At 31.9% G+C, this 19,328-nt stretch overlaps 1 protein-coding gene across 1 annotated transcript; it reads left to right on the forward strand.

Moving 5' to 3' along the window:
* Positions 1-1,003: 1,003 nt before the first annotated feature.
* Positions 1,004-2,997, forward strand: LOC107634413 (uncharacterized). Its single transcript, XM_016337923.3, has 2 exons — positions 1,004-1,536; positions 1,722-2,997. Exons 1-2 carry the CDS (start codon positions 1,315-1,317, stop codon positions 2,952-2,954), a joined length of 1,455 nt encoding a protein of 484 aa, XP_016193409.1. The 5' UTR covers positions 1,004-1,314; the 3' UTR covers positions 2,955-2,997.
* Positions 2,998-19,328: the final 16,331 nt, after the last annotated feature.

Consider the following 19,328-nt stretch of genomic DNA (forward strand, 5'->3'; position numbering starts at 1 on the left):
ATGATAACATCTTTTTACCAAAAAAAATTTATTGTCTTCCTGACTTTTTTTTAATGCAGAATAAATATACATGCGTAACTACTGAATGTGACCACCAACTTTCAACAAAGAACATTTTAAAGAACTGATATTGAAGTTGAAAAATGAGGTGTTGGATCTAGAATAATGTCTAGATTTTATATATATTTTGATTAAGTGTTTTTTCTTAAACTAACTTGGGTTAGTCGAGAATGGGCAGTTTATTTATTAAGGAGTGAACGAATCAGATTAGATTTGATATGATTAAAATATCGATTCGATCTGCATTAAAATCATCAAATAAGATTCGATATTCGCGATTTTTAAGTTTGGATCCGATCGGTGTGTGAATCGGATTTCGGATATATTCGCAAAACATAAAAATATTTTTAAAAACTTATTTTTATTAAAAAATATCAATAAAATTGTTTTTTTTCACTCTTTTAAACATGTTTAGTTGTTTACTTTTAAAATAATATTAAACATACTTTTTTTAAATAATAAAAAAATAATGATAATTATTAGTTAAAATCAAATATAAAAAAATATTTACTTATTTATTTATTTATTTTTGTGAATCCGCGAATATCTACATAAAATCCGGAATCCGATCTTATTAGTATGCGGATCGGATCCGATCTGATAGTCTTACGGATGGGATCGATATTCATAATTTTCGAATAAACGTAGCAGATATGTGAATTGGATCCGGTCTATGAACACCCTACATTTATCCCTTCAAACAAGTATTGAAAATTTGAATGCTCTACTACTGCAAGTTATATTCTTTCTAAATTAAATACTATATTTGTTTTTTAAATTAAAAATCTTTAGATTATCCGGTTTATTCTCAAAAGTTTTTGAAGCTTTGCTTTAATAATTGGATCAATCTTCCTCTGCTTCTCCCTCATTCATTTAAGGCCCTTCCCCCATTCAAACTATAACCATGTGGGAATTAAATATTAGAGAAATTATTATGGTCAATAACAAGTTGAACAATAATAACTAAAGAAAAGAAAAGGCACATGAAAATGCGCATGCACATGCATTAGCCTGAACTGTTGAACTTCTTCGCCACAACCCTATTGGTCAATTTACCTCTCTACCCCATGAATGTTTTTTAACCATTTTATACTCAAATTTTCAGAACCACTCTTGTTATTACCTTTGCCTCCATTTCCGTCCTTTTGAGTACAAGTGTTACTATTAACACATAGTTGCTATACTTATTCTGATAAAATTCACAATTTCCTGAGCTAAATTTTTCTGACTTGATTGTTTGATTGGGTGATATTTATGGCTATTAGGATTATATCAAGGAAGTGCACACAAGCTGTTTGTTTTATGTTCCTCATGGTTTTGCTTTTTTGTGTTTGTGAGGGGCAAGACTCTTCTTCATTGTCACCAATGGATGAGAAAGAGAAGCAAGTCATCTACAATGTGATTCAGGGTTTTGTAGGAAAATGGTGGAATGGTTCAGACCTTTATCCAGATCCTTGTGGCTGGACTCCAATACAGGTTTGAAATTCTGAACACAACAATGTTTCTACTGTTTCTTCTTTTTGTTTTTCAGAAGTCAAAACTTTAATGGAACAGTAATAACAGTGTTTAGTAAACTGTGTTGAATGTCAAAATGTTACTTTTACCTGCTATCATTGCATTCTTTATAGTTTCTTTTTTTGATTTCATGAATAAATTTGCAGGGAGTTTCATGTGAACTATATGATGATGGATTCTGGTATGTAACTGTTGTGAACCTTGGACAAGTTTTTGACAACTCTCTCATATGCAGCAATGATGCTAAATTCCCAGAACAACTATTCAAGCTCAAGCACCTCAAAGTTCTCTCATTAACCAGTTGCTTTCTTTCACCTAACAAAAATCCAGTTACACTCCCAATTTCAGGTTGGGAGAAGTTCTCAGAAAGTTTGGAATCTTTGATACTCAGATCAAACCCTGGTCTTGTTGGCACCATTCCATCCACAATTGGAAGCCTTAGAAGCCTTCAATCTCTTGTTTTGCTGGAAAATAGTCTCACAGGTGAATTGCCACGAAGTATCGGCAATTTGGTTAAGTTGAGACAACTAGTCCTTGCTGGAAACAACTTGGTTGGTGAGGTTCCAATCACTTATGGACGCTTTTCTGAGCTTTTGATATTTGATGCAAGCAGGAACAATCTTTCAGGTTCACTACCACCAATAGTTGGATCTTGGAGTTCACTTCTAAAGCTTGATTTGAGCAACAATGTGCTTGAAGGGTTGTTGCCAATGGAGCTTGGAAGGCTAAAGCATCTCACATTACTTGATGTGAGTCATAACAAACTTATTGGTGGTTTGGCTGAGACAATCAAAGAACTTGTTTCCTTAAAAGATATGGTCTTGTCTAACAATCCAATAGGGGGTGATCTCTTGGGAACAAAGTGGAGAAGTTTCACAAAAGTTGAGACTTTGGACCTTTCCAACATGGGTTTGGAAGGTAGTGTGCCAGAGTCCATAACAGAAATGAAAAGGCTAAGGTTTCTTGACCTTAGCAACAACAACCTTAATGGAAGTCTCTCTAGGAATCTTGAGAACCTGCCATGTCTTAAAGCTCTTCATGTCAATGGAAACAACTTGACAGGGAGACTTGAATTCTCACAAGAGTTTTATGGGAAATTGGGAAGGCGGTTTGCTGCTTGGAACAATAATGAAAACTTGTGCTACGTTGCCAAACAAGTGACACCAGTGCCTTATAGTGTGAAACCTTGTTTACAGGAAATAACTAATTCTGAGGGAGTTTCAACAGTTGAGAATTTTGAGATGAGTGAAGGGAGTTACGATGAGGATTCCTTTGTAGAAACCTCTTTTGGAATTTCAAGTTTTGTATTCAATGATGTATGGTTGATTCTTAGTGTAAATGTAGTTCTTACTGTGCTGCTGTGGAATTTGTCATTTTAGGCTAATTTCAGAGAAAACTGATACCACCACATGTGTTACTATTACTCTAGAGAAGTAAACAATATTAACTATTCATTCTGACCAATGTCATTCATGCCTAGACTAGTAACTTATGATTTTCGGATTTATGTACATACATTATTTATTATCTCTAATTTAGCATATGTGTATAATTATTATTATTTTTTATTTGACTTCCCTGCTCAATTGGAGTTTTAAGCATACAGAATTTGGATTTTTCACTTTCATAAAATGTATAATAAAAAAGACTTTAATTTTCAAAACAACTTAAAAGGACATTATTTTCCAGAATCTACTTTTTTTTTTTATTTTGTCTTTTCATAAGCTTTGTTTAATAGAGAGAGAACTTCTGCAATGCACACAAAATTCGTCTATTAAAATAGCGGACTTGCCTATTTACATAAAGTTGGTCTATGAGTTCAACGAACTTGCTTACGATTTGGATGGTATTAGTATATTTTTATTTTTTTAATTAATCCAATTTTATTCAAATAATTTAAAATTGTAAATATAAAATTTTTAATTTAAAATTTAAATAGATATAATTTAAATTAATAATTTAATTTAATTTATAAAAATAAACGCACTTGATTATTTGATGCTTTTTATTTTTAATATAAAGGAGAGTGTGTGGTGATACAACATTATGAAGAATATGAGTATTTTTTTCTGCATGTGGTAAAAATTATGAGTAAAAAAATTATGAGTAATAAAAATAAGTTATAAAAAATTTTATTTAGAATTATAGAAATGATGAGTAAAAGTAAATTATAAAAATCTTTCATGATAAGTAAAAATTTTTAAGAGTAAAATTATAAAAAAAAATAAATTTATTTAGAATGAAAGTAATGTGATTAAGTGTAATTTACTTAGATGTGATTAAAAAATAATTGAATAACTATGTACCATAAAAAATTGATATTATTAAAGAATAAAATTAAAATTTATTTTTATATCTTATTTTTGTCCCTAACGTTTTTGTCCTATTTAAGTCTCTAACGTTTCAAAATCATCTCAATTTTGTCCTGCTGTCAATTCTGTTAACGGATCCCTAATGATAGGACAACATTGAACTAATTTTGAAACGTTACGGACTTAAATAGAACGATTTAAACATTAAGGATAACTTTAAAATTTACCCCAAAGATTGGAACAAAAACAATACTTTACTCAAGTAATAAAATTGAATTAGTTGACATAGTAAGTGGTTTATAAATGAACAAAAAGTCACAGGTTCAAATATTAAAAATAACGTTTTCTTAAATTATATACAACGAAGTGAATTTTAGAAAAAGAAAATTAGACACCAAATATTCTTATATTCCCATTATATATATTATAGATTATAAATTATAACTTATAAATTATAAATGTATAAAAATAATAAAAATTGAATTAGTAGATATGGTAACTGGTTTATAAATGAACAAAAGGTTATAGGTTTAAATTTTGGGAATAATATTTTTTATAAATTATGAACAACAAAGGGTATTTTAGGAAAAGAAAATTGGATACTAAAATACTAAATCTTCTTGTATTTTCATTATACACAGTATAGAAGTATAGATAATTTTAAAATTAATATAAATAGGTTTATTTAAAATTTTTAAATTTTAAATAAACATACTCGTATTATTTTTAAATTAGAATAAATAATACGAGTAAATTATTTTCAAAAAGTTAATTTTTTTTCAAAGTCGAATAAACATAATTAATTATATGAGTATAACAATACGAGATATTTCTCAAATTATATTAAATTATTAATTTAAATTATATCTATTTAAATTTTAAACTAAAATTTTTATTTTAAATTATTTGAAAAAAATTAGATTAATTGAAAAAAATTAGTACCATCTAAATCGTACCATAACATAAGCAAATTTTGTAAATAACCAAGTTTATCGATGCAATGGGCAAATTTTGTGTGCATCATAAAAACTTTACGAAAACTCAAAACAAAGAAGTGAATCCGAGCCAATGAGTAATAACTCAAATGGCATAGTCTTTCCATACTCAATTAAGAGGTTGCGGGTTCGAGTCTCCTATCTTTGGTAAAAAAAAAAAAAGAAGTGAATCCGAAAAAATAATGTCCTTTTAATTAGTTTTAGAAATTAATTTTTTTTTTATATATTACACGATAGAAAAAAAAATCCAACAAATTTTTATTTGGACTAGTCATATTTTGGTAAGATGAGATGCACAATATTTTTAATTATTTCTGTTGGAAGGCAGTGAAAATGAAGAAGATGCAGTTGTCACTTGTCACTTGTCAGGATCAGACTTTAGAGGAGAAGCAACAAACAAACATGCATTTTGAAAATATATTAAAAGATTAACTTAATTACTAAATTTTTATTATGTAATTAAGCATGTAGTGTTGCCAACAAGTTATAGTTCAAATGACATAATCTTTTTATATTCTACTCTATCAAGAATGCTCAAAGCTAAATATTTTAGATATATAGATTTCCTACATGCAGAGATAGGAAGTGTACCGTCGTAAGGCTGGAGAAGTGTTCTTGAAGGGCGCAAGGTGATCGAGAAAGGTTTGTTATGGAAAATAGGCTCTGGCACTAATGTTCGCATCTTCCATGACCCCTGGCTCCCACCACCAGTGCCCCTTAATATCCCTCAAAATGCACTTACAATCCTGCCAAATCTACAAGTGTATTACGTTAGTGCGTTACTAAATCCTGGTAGAAGTTGGAATAGAAATCTGATTGAGTTGATTTTTTCAGTTGATATATGCAATAAAATTTTTTCAATCAAACCAACAGAGGAGAAGGATGAAGTTAATTGGTGCTGGACAAAATCCGGTATATATGAAGTTGGGTCAGGATACAAAATTGCTTATGAATTCTTTCATTCTCCTACTTCATTGAGGCCCTAGAACATACACAACAGAGTCTGGAATAGTATTTGGCAGTTGAAATTACCACATAAAATTAAGATTTTTCTATGGAAAAGTCTTCATGAAAAGCTTCCGATGTTGCAACAAGTTCACAGTCGGTTCGCATCCACTCCTGCCACTTGTCCAAGATGCATGTTGAAGGCTGAATCAATTTCTCATGCTTTGTTCCAATGCCCCCTGTCTTCAATAATATGGAGCCTAAGCTTAATAACCCCTGACCTATGGATGAGAGAAGAAGAGACCTTTTTCAATTGGTGGCAACGAGTCTTATCCTGGGCAGCGGCTCAATTCGACGGTAGACAAAAGACCCTCCTCATAGCGGCGCTGTGTTGGGACACTTGGAAAGCGAGGAATCGGTGTATTTTTTAGAAGGTAATAAGCCCGACACTAGAGATAGTGAAAGAAGCCAGCAATTTAGTACATGAACTCGTGAGCCATACCTGATAGATGCTGCTAATTTTTTTTACTCTTACTTTACTCTTCTTTAAGCTCTTAGTCTTTCTGTCACAGTTGGTGATAAATGGAAATACCCAATTCTTTTGTACTTCCTTATGAAAATACTTTTATTTTATATTAATAAAATAATATTTATCTTTGAGAAAAAAAAAAAGGTTAAGAGTTCAAGTCTCCTTATTTTTAGTAAAAAAAAGAAGCATGTAGTGTTCAACGCTTTATCATCTAGATGTTCACATTTTATGTATATTTTTATCAGATTCATTAAATTGAATAAAGTAGTATCAAAGTGGTAAAATACGGATGAATATTCCCGCGTCACCTTGGTTCAATCCTTGGCAACGGCATTAAATATCAAAGTGATTTAAGGAACTGTGCTGAATGTCCACAATCCAACAGTAGCTCCACAAAATTGTTCTCTATTAGAGTCTTTTGAGTTATTCGTTTCAAAATTGTTGTCGAAGAAGGATCCAGAATAATTGTATTTTTTAATAGATTTCTCCATTGTATCCTTGCAATCACCTACATAAGGCACAGGGCGAAGATTCCAACCACATAAACTTGTATGCTTTTGAGTCTACAAATAAACACTAATAAATTACACTAAAAAGGTAGGAATGAAAAGAAGTGCCAACATACACAAAGATGTTTTCAAGAGAATAAATGAGACATTTGAAATTTGTTAACATAAATAAAGATCATTCATCCAATGCATTTATCGTTAAGTCTCTAGAACACAGAAGTAAACTTGTTATTACCTAGAAATAGAATTTTCGTTCTTCTTGACTGCTATAACTTCTATGTCAAAATTTCTTGCAGATCTATTTCCAAAATCAAGAAATAATGATTGTCCTAGAAAGTCTTTCAATAGTCGACTTTGCATGTGTTCTATAGCTGAAAATGAAACACGTGGAAGAGCTGAGTGCCGCAAAAGAGAATAACAAAGTTCTCTAAAATTGTCAACTAACACTAGAGGAGCTGTAGGAGGAAATCGTGCCAGTGTTTCACGGCAGTCATTGTCGATCCATGGGCAAAGCAACTTATGTCCATCGTCTATGTAACGACCTAATTTTCAGTACATTATGATTATACTGAAAATCAAACGTCATTAACTTACTTTTCCAAAAATTAACTAAATATTTATTATTAAATCTGTAATCGTGTTAGCGCACGATCGAATTTCTAGAAAAATTAAAATAATTAAATAAGTACGATAAAATAATACAAACACCAGAGATAGAAATGCTATTTGTACACCAAAATCAGTCATTAAAATCAGTCACTAATGTATTTGTGTATAAATATATGGGTGGTTTAATTTATTTTCAATGTGTATTTGTATTTCAACATGTATTTTATACTGATAGCTGACTTTGGTGACTGATTTTGGTGTACACGTAGCATAAACCTATATATATATATATATATATATATATATATATATATATATTGGGAGTTCTTTAGTGGTTTTAGTTTTAGTGACTAAGGGTGGCATAAATTTGACTTATAAGTAAAACATTGACACATGACAAGAAAATCAAATCTAATACCAAAATGATTCTCTCTTATAAATTTTTATAATTATTTTTATAAAAATAATTTCAAAAAAATAATGCCAAAATAATTTTTTAATTATATTTATAATTATTATTTTATTATTATTTTTATGATTATTTTTATTAAAATAATTTTTTATAATTATTTTTATTTTTAATTATTTATTATTATTATTTTTAATAATTTCTAAAAATAAAATCAAAATTATTTTTTAATTATTTTTATTTTTAAAAAATAATTTTTTATAATTATTTTTATTATTATTTTTACCAAAATGATTTTTTTATAATGATTTTTTTGCAATTTAAAAAACTAACACTAAAATAATTCTCTCTCTTATAATTTCTTATGATTATTTTTATCAAAATAATTTTTTATAATTATTTTTATAAAATAATTTCAAGAAACTAACACCAAAATGATTCTCTCTCTCTCTTATAAATTTTTATAATTATTTTTATCAAAATAATTTCTTATGCTTCCCACTTGTCCAATCTTGACGAAGGTCGTGATTTCACAAATTTGTCTAAACATTTCCAATCTTATATTGAAAATGATAAATTATGGAAACAAATTTGTGAAATCACAACCTTCGTTAATATTGGACAAGTGGAAAGCATAAAAAGTTATTTTGATAAAAGTAATTACAAAAAATTATGATAGAGAGAATCATTTTGGTGTCAGTTTTTTTAAATTATTTTACAAAAATAATTATAAAAAACTTTTGATAAAAATGAGTAAACTATCATTTCTACCCACAAAATTTGAAGACGCTGACATATCTACCCATCGAAGACAAAAATTATCATTTGTACCCATAAAAAATGGTTTTTGCAAGCAAAATTATCCAAATCCTAAAAAACTAAATGAAATTCCTAAACTACCCTTCTCTCCAGTCTCCACCACTAGTACCATCGTCTTCTCCCCTTTTTCTTTTCACCCCTTCCCATACCAAAATCTGTTCCAGAGAGTCAGCCTCTCCCTTTTCTCCTCTCTCTATTACGTGCTATTGTTCTCTCTGGTGGCATCGTCGGAACCCACGATTAGACCTTCCTATCCGAATCAGCAAGGTCTAGCACCAGCGCCCAACCGAGAAGCAAATCAACAATATCAGGAAAATGAGGCTGAAAGCACCTCAAGAACTTTAATGATATCAAAGTAATAATCCCAACAAGCCTATGCAATAAGCTCAATGATGCTCTCTCATCCTCAAGCAGCACCTGACAAGCTTTGAGAATTGGCAAAGCATATCTCTCAGCTCCACCAATATTCCCAACATTAAGAAACTCACGCAAATCTTTCAGTGCCAATTCCTTCGTCCCATCAATGGCGTTGACATTGCTTTAACAAGGGCAACGCCCAACCTATGAAACGGTCAACCAAACCACCAAATATAACATGATTCTGTCGCCTGTTTGATGTCACATAAATCGAACAGATCACTGCACATAGTGCACCATATGCTACAACAGCTGCTTGCCTAACCTCATACAACCTAAACAAAGAACGACAAAAGATGAAATTTTTATCAGAAAATTGGAAAAAATTTTGAAAACTGAAAATTGAAAAGTGGGGATTAGGGTTTAACTTACTTGTCAGAGAGGAGTTGGGAGAGACTTTGGAAGAGGAAGTGAGCGGAGCGAGTAATGAGGAGAGAGTTGTGAGGGTAGAGGATGGTGCGGTGGAGGGAAGCGATGGCGGCGAGGTGAGGGGAAGGGTCTGGGAGCGCGACCTATGAGACGGAGGTGGTGGAGGAGGAGGGAGTGGGAGTATTGTCGTCGGAGGGGACGACGGTGGAGAGAAGGGCAGCGAGCTGGTTGTGGTGGTGGTAGTTGGGGATGAGAGTGGTGGTGAAGAAGAGTTTGGGTGGTGGTGGAGTTTAAGATTAGAAAAGCGGCGGTGAAGATAAGGGTAATTAGGAATTTTAGGTGATTTTTTAGTGTTTGCATAATTTTGTTGTGCAGAATCCATATTTCATGGGTACAAATGGTAATTTTCTTCTTTTATGAGTAGATATGTCAGCGTTTTCAATTTTCGTGGGTAAAAATGGTAGTTTACTCGATAAAAATAATCATAAGAAATTATAAGAGAGAGAAAATTTCATTTTCGTGGTAGTTTCTCGAAATTACAAAAAAAATAATTATAAAAAAATTATTTTGGTAAAAATAATTAAAAAATAATTTTGATTTTATTTTTAGAAATTATTAAAAATAATAATAATAATAAATAATTAAAAAATTAAAATAATTATAAAAAATTATTTTAATAAAAACAATCATAAAAATAATTATAATAAATTATTTTTAAAAATAAAAATAATAATAAAATAATAATTATAAGTATAATTAAAAAAATTATTTTGGTGTTATTTTTTTAAAATTATTTTGATAAAAATAATTATAAAAAATTATATGAGAAAAAGAGAATCATTTTAGTGTTAGATTTGATTTTCTTGTCATGTGTCAATATTTTACTTGTAAGTCAAATTTATGCTATCCTTAGTCACCAAAACTAAAGTCACTAAAGAACTCTCCTATATATATGTCACAAGTTAGCATACAATCCTTCACATTTTGTTACTATATACATCATCAACACTCCGGACCCTAATCCATATATGAGGCCCCTAAATTGGAGCCCAAAAACTAGCCTAGTCAACTATATACATCTTACTCTCTCAGTGACTCAAATCAAAGTGAGAGACTAAACACAAAAGCTAGACTAACACAAAAGAAACTCCCAAAAGCCACATCCTCACCTCCCAAGCATCAGCTGTCGTCGTCATAGAAAATCTCAATCACATCTGAACGCTCCTCACGATCCTCGTCTTCATCATCAGAAATCTCAATAATTTCAGGAGGGGTCCTGGCACTCGTACTAGTGCTCTGGCCCACACTCGTCGGTCTACTAATGGAGGTGGTATGCAGCTCCTCAAATAACGGCTTAGACGAAAACACTGTGATATGCTCTACAGGAATATCCCATTCAGGTATAGGTTCTAGTACATGCTCCTCCATAGGCTCAGGCTAAAGGACTACCTGATCCTCAGGCTGATCAGGATGTTGATGAGGTACATGAAACGGGTGAAACAGAGCATCAGGATGAAGCCAATGTAACAAGAACTCATAAGGCATATCAGGGTTAAAGAAGGAGTGTTAATCGGATGACGGAAAAGGTGGTTGTGTAGAGCATACATATGGGTCCTAATCTCTGCATCTACTATATAAAACCTATGCTGTACAAGATCCTCACATATGTAGGGAGGGTTCATCTCATAAAACAGAATGCCCGTCTCTATCTGATGGAGAAAGAAGGAAGGGGTAAGAACTGGGGGATTCTTAGGCCCAGTTTGGGTAAACAACTTAAATAAGCTCTTTTGGAAAAAGAGTATAAGAACTTTTATTAATAGCAGCTTATAAATAAGTTATTTTGTGTTTGGATTTTTAGTTATAGAAGTATTTATTTTAAAGTTGTAGCGTTTGGATAAATAACTAAAAAATACAATTTTTTTCACAAAAAATGGATATTAAAACAATAATGATAACAAATACTTTTCAATATTGAATGTTGATTTTCTATAACCTAATCACTAAGATTACAATTGTTTAGGCAATTAATTCTTTATTTGCTCTCTTATTAGTTCTATTTTTTAGGTAGAAACTGGTTATTCTACTTCTTCTTCACCCATAACGGTGTTTTTGTATGTGGTAAATAGTAATAAAATTTTAATTCACAATAATCTTGATCCAAAGAAATTATTGTGTAGTTAGTGTTTGCTGTTTTATTGTGTATGATATGGTAGATAAAATAAAAAATAAATGTGAAATGTGTGTCAATGTATATTTTGTTGCTCTTTTTTATTTTTTTTACTTCTATTAGAATTCCCTCCTCTTTTATTGGGGTCAAGAACTTGCTATAACTAACTATAAAAGTAATAGCAGCTACGTAAAAATAAAATCACATGAAAAAAAAATAAAATTAAAACTGAGATTTTATACCACACACAATGTTAAATATAAATTTAATAATAAAAATAGAGTGATAAAATGATAAAAAAAATTGGAAAAAATATATACAATAAGTGGTTCAGATCATTATTTTAAAATGGTGGTGGAGAGTCAATATTTTCAATAGATAAATCATTATGTGAAAATGATGGTGGAAGGCCAATGTTTCTAGTAGATGGAACCTTAGGTAAAAATGGTGGGGGAGGGGCAGTATTTCTAGTATTTTTTTACAAAGTCAAGAATGAAAATAAATTTTTTTTTGTTTTGAGGTCATTTTTTTTACGAAAATGATAGAATGACTTATCGAGAAGGAGAAGTCATATATTTTTACTTTCTCAAAAAGCTATTTTTTTTTGTTTTGAGGTCATTTTTTTTTACAGAAATGATAGAATGACTTATCGAGGAGGAGAAGTCATATATTTCTACTTCTTCAAAAAGGTATGAATTAACTTTTCGGGAAGTTAAAAGTTTTTTTTAAAATAGTACCAAACACGCGTACTGTGACTTTTTATAATTTAAAAGTCAGAAAAAGTAGCTTCTGCTACTTCTCAAACGGGCTCTTAGTAGGGTCGGGAGTATTAGTTAAGTCAGTATTATCATAGTTCAATTAATTCACAGTAAAAAATACAAGAATCACATAGAAATAGCCCATCACAACAATTCAGAATACAACTAAGAAATGTACAAACACAAGGAGACAATCACAAACAATATCACATTATCAAGTAAAACGCAAATGTGCAGTAAGGATGATGCATGTCTAAGCCTATCGCAAGTAATGAGCTCATTTTTCGGTTTTGACCCGCACTCGACGCAATCCAATTCGCTAGTCGGATAAGGCATTCCAGCGACATAACCTTTGCAAGTTTTTACTTCTTGCAAGCGCTGATTCTTCAGCTGAAGTATGTCGAACATGACCTCTGCAAGTACTTGTAAGCGCTGATTCTCCAGTTGAAGCATGTGACCCTTTTTCTTGAAAGCCATTTCATATTTACGGGCATCCCCGCATAATCATTCACATACAAAATTCATGGCTTGTTAACATTTATCCTTTGGCACCAGAACCATACTATCGTCACTCTCTCGTGAGTCGTGACCTTCCCATAATCACACGTGCCGATTCATCTTCTCTTTTTCTTCAGTCTTTTACTTATTTATCCTTAACAATTCAAATTATCTTACAATCAATAATATCGATAATAATATCTTTACTAAATAATATTCTTAATAACTTAATACCAATAAAAATTATTTTCTATAATACAAATAAAATAATTTAAGTAATAAATAGTATATATAACTTCTTTGAAGACTTAACTCTTTTAAGCTTTATTTCTAAACTTTTATTAATTATGTTTTAAACTCAGACTTTTCAATTATTTTACTTTTAACTTAACATTGTTACAAAACTACTAATTAGCTCTTTGTTTATTAATATTTACAAAAATAATTCTGAATTTTTATAAAAATACCCGCTCATCTCCAAATAATTATTTTTTACTCAAAATACCTCTAAACTTATTTATTTATAAAATCAACCTCAATTTTCATCAAAACACATTTTATTCTTAAATTAATAATATTATCATGATAACAAATACATTTCTTTAAGCCCAAAAACATCTTTTTATAATCAATTTGAAAATATATATATATATATATAACTTTAAATCCGCTTCCGAGTTTTACGGTTGCCGATTCTTCACAGCTTATAATTTAATCTCTCGGCCTTTTAATCACACAAAATTTTACTTGATTTTCAAAATAATCCTAGCTCTGGATTCATCAAAATAATTTGATTCTTAGCTGCACTTAAACCGATCGAACCTCAAGCTTATAACAAATACAATATATCACAAAAATTCAACATAAATTAAATTAAAATAAATCAACAATTAATCACAATATCAATTCACTTATCCAATACATATTTAACTGGTAAGAAATTATCAAAACCCTACTTCGTACAAAATCAAAACAACAAAAATTATAGAAAATTTTTTTGACCGAGCTGTAATCGTCTGTGCTTCCTAAAAGTTCAATTGGCTAAACTCAAGAGGAAGGGGAGCTACGTCACCGTCAACTTTTATCAAACAAAAGTAACGTCAACATGTAAAGAAGAAAGATACAAACACTTTAATTAGATTATATTTTTTATTAAAGTTACAGATCACAAGAAATTTAAGCTGAAAACTCATAGGAGGTCACAGTTCTCTCAAGGAACACTCTCGGTCTCTCTCTCTCTCTTTTTTCATGTTCAATTCGGTGATGCATGAGGAAAAAGGAAGATGATTAAGACTTATGGTGATGAATGAGAATTTGTGGTGATAAAGTATCATTAGCTCTTATAGTTAATAAATGAAAGAGGCATGTGTCATGATTATATATATGTATACATGCATATAAGCCACATTTCATTTCTTTCTTTTGTTCCCTTAATGGCTTCGGGCAAAGTGAATAGAACTAAGGTAATGACAATAATTAATAATGATTTAGTGGCTAGTTGTCAAGTTCTGGAGCTGCTGAATCAACGATTCAAGTTATAAATATCTTAAACGAATAATTATGAAAACTGAATATATTAAAATACAAGTGATAATATATATAGGGTTAAATATATATGAGTTACTAACATAAATAACATTAGTAACTTAAAGATAAAAGATATCTAATGAAGCATTAGCAACTCTAAATTCATCAAGAAATACCGATAATTATTTATATTAGCAAATATCGGACTTGATAATAATAGCAATATTATTATCTAGGCTCTATTATAACTATAGCATGTAAAATAAATTAATAACATAATAATAAAATTATATTATCATTTATTTTACTATGAAACTCGGAATTGACTCATCGAACTAAAATTGATTGTTGAAAATAACAATTTTCAAAAAAACATCGTGTTGGTATAAAAATTCGGGGTGTTACATTCTACCCTCCTAAAAAAAAATTTGTCCTCAAAATTTCCTTTACCTGTAAACAGGTGCGAATAATCGGCCCTTATCTAATCTGCTAGTTCTCAGGTGTGTTCTGTTTCCTCATCTCGTCTCTAAGCTACTTTGACTAAAGAAACTATTTTGCCTTGTAGATGCTTGTCGCTCATGACTAATTTTCAAACCGGTTTGGCAAGATGTATCAAGTTACTTCGAAATTGCATCATTTTTGGTTACAAAATATAGCTTTCGTCGGGATTATACCTCTTTAGTTGCGAGATATAGAAGACATTATGAAGATTTGACAAAAAAGGGAGAACAAATATCTAGTAAACTATTGGACCGAATCTTTTGAGTATTTGAAAAGGTCCTATATATCAAGGATTAAATTTTTTTTTTGGTTCTAGGAGCTCGACCTATTCCTGCGATAGGGGTTACTCTCAGAAAAACATGGTCACTATCATTAAACTCTAAAATTTTACTTCTATTATCACCATAGCTCTTCTATTGGCTTTGAGTTGGTTGAATCCTCCCATGAATCTTCTTAATCTGCTCAGTTGTTCCTGTACCAAGTCTGGTCCCAATATACTAGCCTTCCCTCCATCATACCAACTTAATGGCGATTGACACCTTTGTCCGTAATGTGCTTTATATGGTGCCATTTCAATTGCTAAAAGATGTTGTTGTAGACGAACTCAATCAAAGGTAAATACTTGTTCCAGTTTTTTTAAGTAAGATCTCAACATATCTTCCAAGATTTGGATTGTCTGCTCTAATTGTCCATCTGTTTGAGAATGATACATTATACTCATGTGCAGCTCTGTTCCAAATGCTTCCTAAAGAGCTCCCCATGGTGACACACTTGGATGAATAAAACTTTTCCTCAAGTAGATCATCTAATAGCGTCTTTAGTTCTGCTAGTTCCAATGGTGACATCTGATAAAGTGCCATCGAGATCGGTTCAACTCTAGGTATCAAATTAATACCCAACTTTATCTCTCGCCGAGGAGAAAACTCTAGTATGTCTTCAGGAAAAATGTTAGGAAGTTCCTTCACTGTTCGGATCCATTCCAAATTTTGTTCGCTGCCACTTGAGCTAGCCGATAACAAAACATACCCCTCACACTCATTCCCGTTATAAATAACTCTCACAAAATTTTAAGTAAAAAGAATGGGATGACACAGATCTAGTATGCAAATTATTAGACAAATAATAGCAATTTTCTCAAAATAGTCAAGAAAAGCATGGTTCTACTGCCTATATCAAACTCTACTTGTCGACACACTAGACTAGTCAGAACATGTTGGGATGTGGATGCATGAACAAGCAAATCAAAATTCAACTTTGAGAAATCTAATCCTAATTCACGCACACCAATTAAAGAAATAAAAGAATGAAATGTACCAGAATCATAAGGTGCAGTTAGGAAATGAGTCTTGACACAACACTGACCTTGGGTCCCAAAATCTGAATACAGCATCTTCAGCAATTATTGTAAATACTTTTTCTGGCTGTTGCAGTCTAGCTACTCCTTGTACCGACTTCTTTAGACAATTACTCACTATTTGTCCCGGTTCACCACAGTTGTAGCAGACTTTCATTCCAAAATAACAAGGCCTACCAGTGTGATCCTTTCCACACTACTTACACGTCAGGCCTTCCCGAATCTGCTGAGGTTGCTTACCAGCGTTCTGTCTTTCCTGCAGTAGAGCGCATAGAAAATTTTCTAACTTGTTGATTTTCTTGCATAGGTACTCTCGGTGCCTTAAAATTAACCTTTTGCTGTACCGCATGTCTATGGAAATTATTAAAGTTTCTTAGTGGTGAGCTTGGATGACTCATCCTTCATGCTGCTATCTTATTTTCACAGTCTTCCACCAGTTGACTTTTATTGACAAGCTCCGCAAAATTTCGTATTTTCAATGGTACTAACGAATGCATTAGCTCATTGCGAAGTCCTCATTCATACTTCAAACACTTTCATTCTTCAAAATCATCTGGATTTTCCAGACAGATCTTAGAGAATCGGCACAGATCCTCAAATTTTTGGGAATACTCTGCCACTGACATATTTCCTTGTTTTAACTGCATCGATTGCATCTCTTTAGCATCACGAACCGATATAGAAAAATACTTTTTGTAAAATTTCTCCTTAAAAGTATCCCAGACAATCACTTCCACCTCCTGTCTCAACAAACTATACACTCCATGCCACATGTATTCAGCTTCTCCCTCGAGCATATAGGTTGCAAACTCCACATGTTGTCCTTCTAGCACATGTTACGCTCACAGCGACTTTTCAATACCACGGAACCAGTTATCAACTTTAATAGCCACCAACATTCCTCTAAACTTGGGGATTTACTTTTAGAAAAGTTGCCAGCGTCATAGGGTTATCGTAATTTCCAACACGTTCATTACCATTACAGTCTCCACTGTGCTCACCATTACGTCTTCCATTACAATCTCCATTCCTCTATCCTAAACGGTCAATTCCTCACGTTGTAACAGTTGTCATTTCATACACAGCCTTAACCATGGTGTTTACTGCAGCTATAAAAGCATTTTCATCCCTCATCGGATCATCTATAGGGTTCGCACCACGCCTACCATGTCTTCATCCCTGTGCAGCCATCAAGATCCTGTTTACACCCTATATTCAATATTAAGGTGATCAGTCTTAACATCTCAGATAAAGTGTGAATAATTTTTGAAATGGATATACAGCAACACTCATGCAATATATATCACAAGGATATCCTATATGCATGGGACACAACTCAGAGTATGCAATGAAGCATGATTTAGTCCATTTTCCCAGGCTTTTATAGGAACAAACTGCTCTGATATCAAATTGTAACAACCCGATTTTCAGTACGTCATGATCATACTAAAAATCAAGCATCACTAACTTGCTTGCCCAAAAATTAACGAAATATTTATTATTAAGCCTGTAATTGTATTAGCGCGTGATTAAATTTTCAGAAAAATTGAAATAATTAAATAAGTATGATAAAATAGCACAAACATCAGAGATAGAGATAATATACATCATACATACTATTTGCACACACACACACACACATACACACATTGTCATACAGGTTACAAGTTAGCATACAACCATTCATATCTTGTTACTATATACATAATTATTCAATTGCTCGGGTGAATGACGGTTCAGGTGGTGATGAAATTGGAGCAACTGTGAGATGGAGGATCTGGACCTGGATGCGAGCTTCTTGAGGAGGATAACCGTCCGAATCGTCGGTGGGTCAGTGCGTGGGGCCACCTGCAAGGATACTCCGATGCTAAAGTTAGTGTCCGTACAATGAGGCAGCTAATTAGGGTTAAAAAGATTACGTACCTCTAGAGAGGGGTAGGTCCCTCTCCATTGATACTCTGAACTCGGGTGGGCCCCATCACTTGGGCCCATCTGCCTGGAAGCTTCTGCTAGCTGTCCAGGTCTTCTCAACTGGACGTGAGGTGATGCGCTGATGAGCGGATATTTTATACGCTTTTTGATGTCATTTTTATAGTGTTTTAGTTATGTTTTGTTGAATTTTAGTTTATTTTAGTAGGTTTTAGTGCAAAATTCACATTTTTGGATTCTACTTTGAATTTTTTTTGTTTTCTTATGATTTCAAGTAATTTCTGGCTGAAATTGGCTAGTTTTGGCAAAGTCTGATTCAGAGACAAAGAACGGAGTATAGATGCTGTCAGATTCTGACCTCCATGCATCTCCCTAAATTGAGCTTAATTATGAAAACATATTATTTCGTGCTTAATTTAACCAATTTTATCCCACTTTCATCTCATTCGATGCCTTGATGGTTTTGATGAGTGATTTCAGGTATAATAGGTTGGAATGGCTTGATGAGAGTAGAGGAGAATCATGCAATAGGGAGAAAACATGAAGAAATCAAAGGAGGAGCACACAGCCATGTGTGTGTATGCACACGTCTGTGCGTACGCACAAGTCCCAGTACGTGACCTCATTAATGCAAATCGCTGGGAGCGATTTTTGGGCCTCTAGAGCCCAGTTTTGGGACTTTCTGAAGCTGATTGAGTGCTATATCAGAGGGCCATCATTCCATGTGAGGGGAGGGGGGAATTAGGTATAGTTTAGTATCATGTAGGTCATTTTCTAGAGGAGAAGCTCCCCCGTCTCTCTAGAAATTAGGGTTCTTATTAGCTTAATTTCTTTGTAATTTCTCTTTTTAATTCTTGTTTTCATCTAGTTTCTTACCTTTTTTTTATTCTATTGTCTTAATTTCCTTAGTTTATCTTGTTAATTTCTCATTTTGGTTACTTTTTATGTTTATAAGCACTCTTGTTATTTTTATTTCCATTTAATGCAATTTATGTTTTATATTCCTTTATTGCTTAATTAAGTTGTTATTCTTACTTTTCTTGCTTGGTAGTTGTAGAATTTATTATTTCTTATTATTTTATCATCTTTTATTTTTATGCCTTCCA

Source organism: Arachis ipaensis, chromosome B3 (assembly GCF_059453495.1).
Source record: "Arachis ipaensis isolate K30076 ecotype BB chromosome B3, ASM5945349v1, whole genome shotgun sequence".
In the NCBI taxonomy this organism is placed as follows: Eukaryota; Viridiplantae; Streptophyta; class Magnoliopsida; order Fabales; family Fabaceae; genus Arachis; species Arachis ipaensis.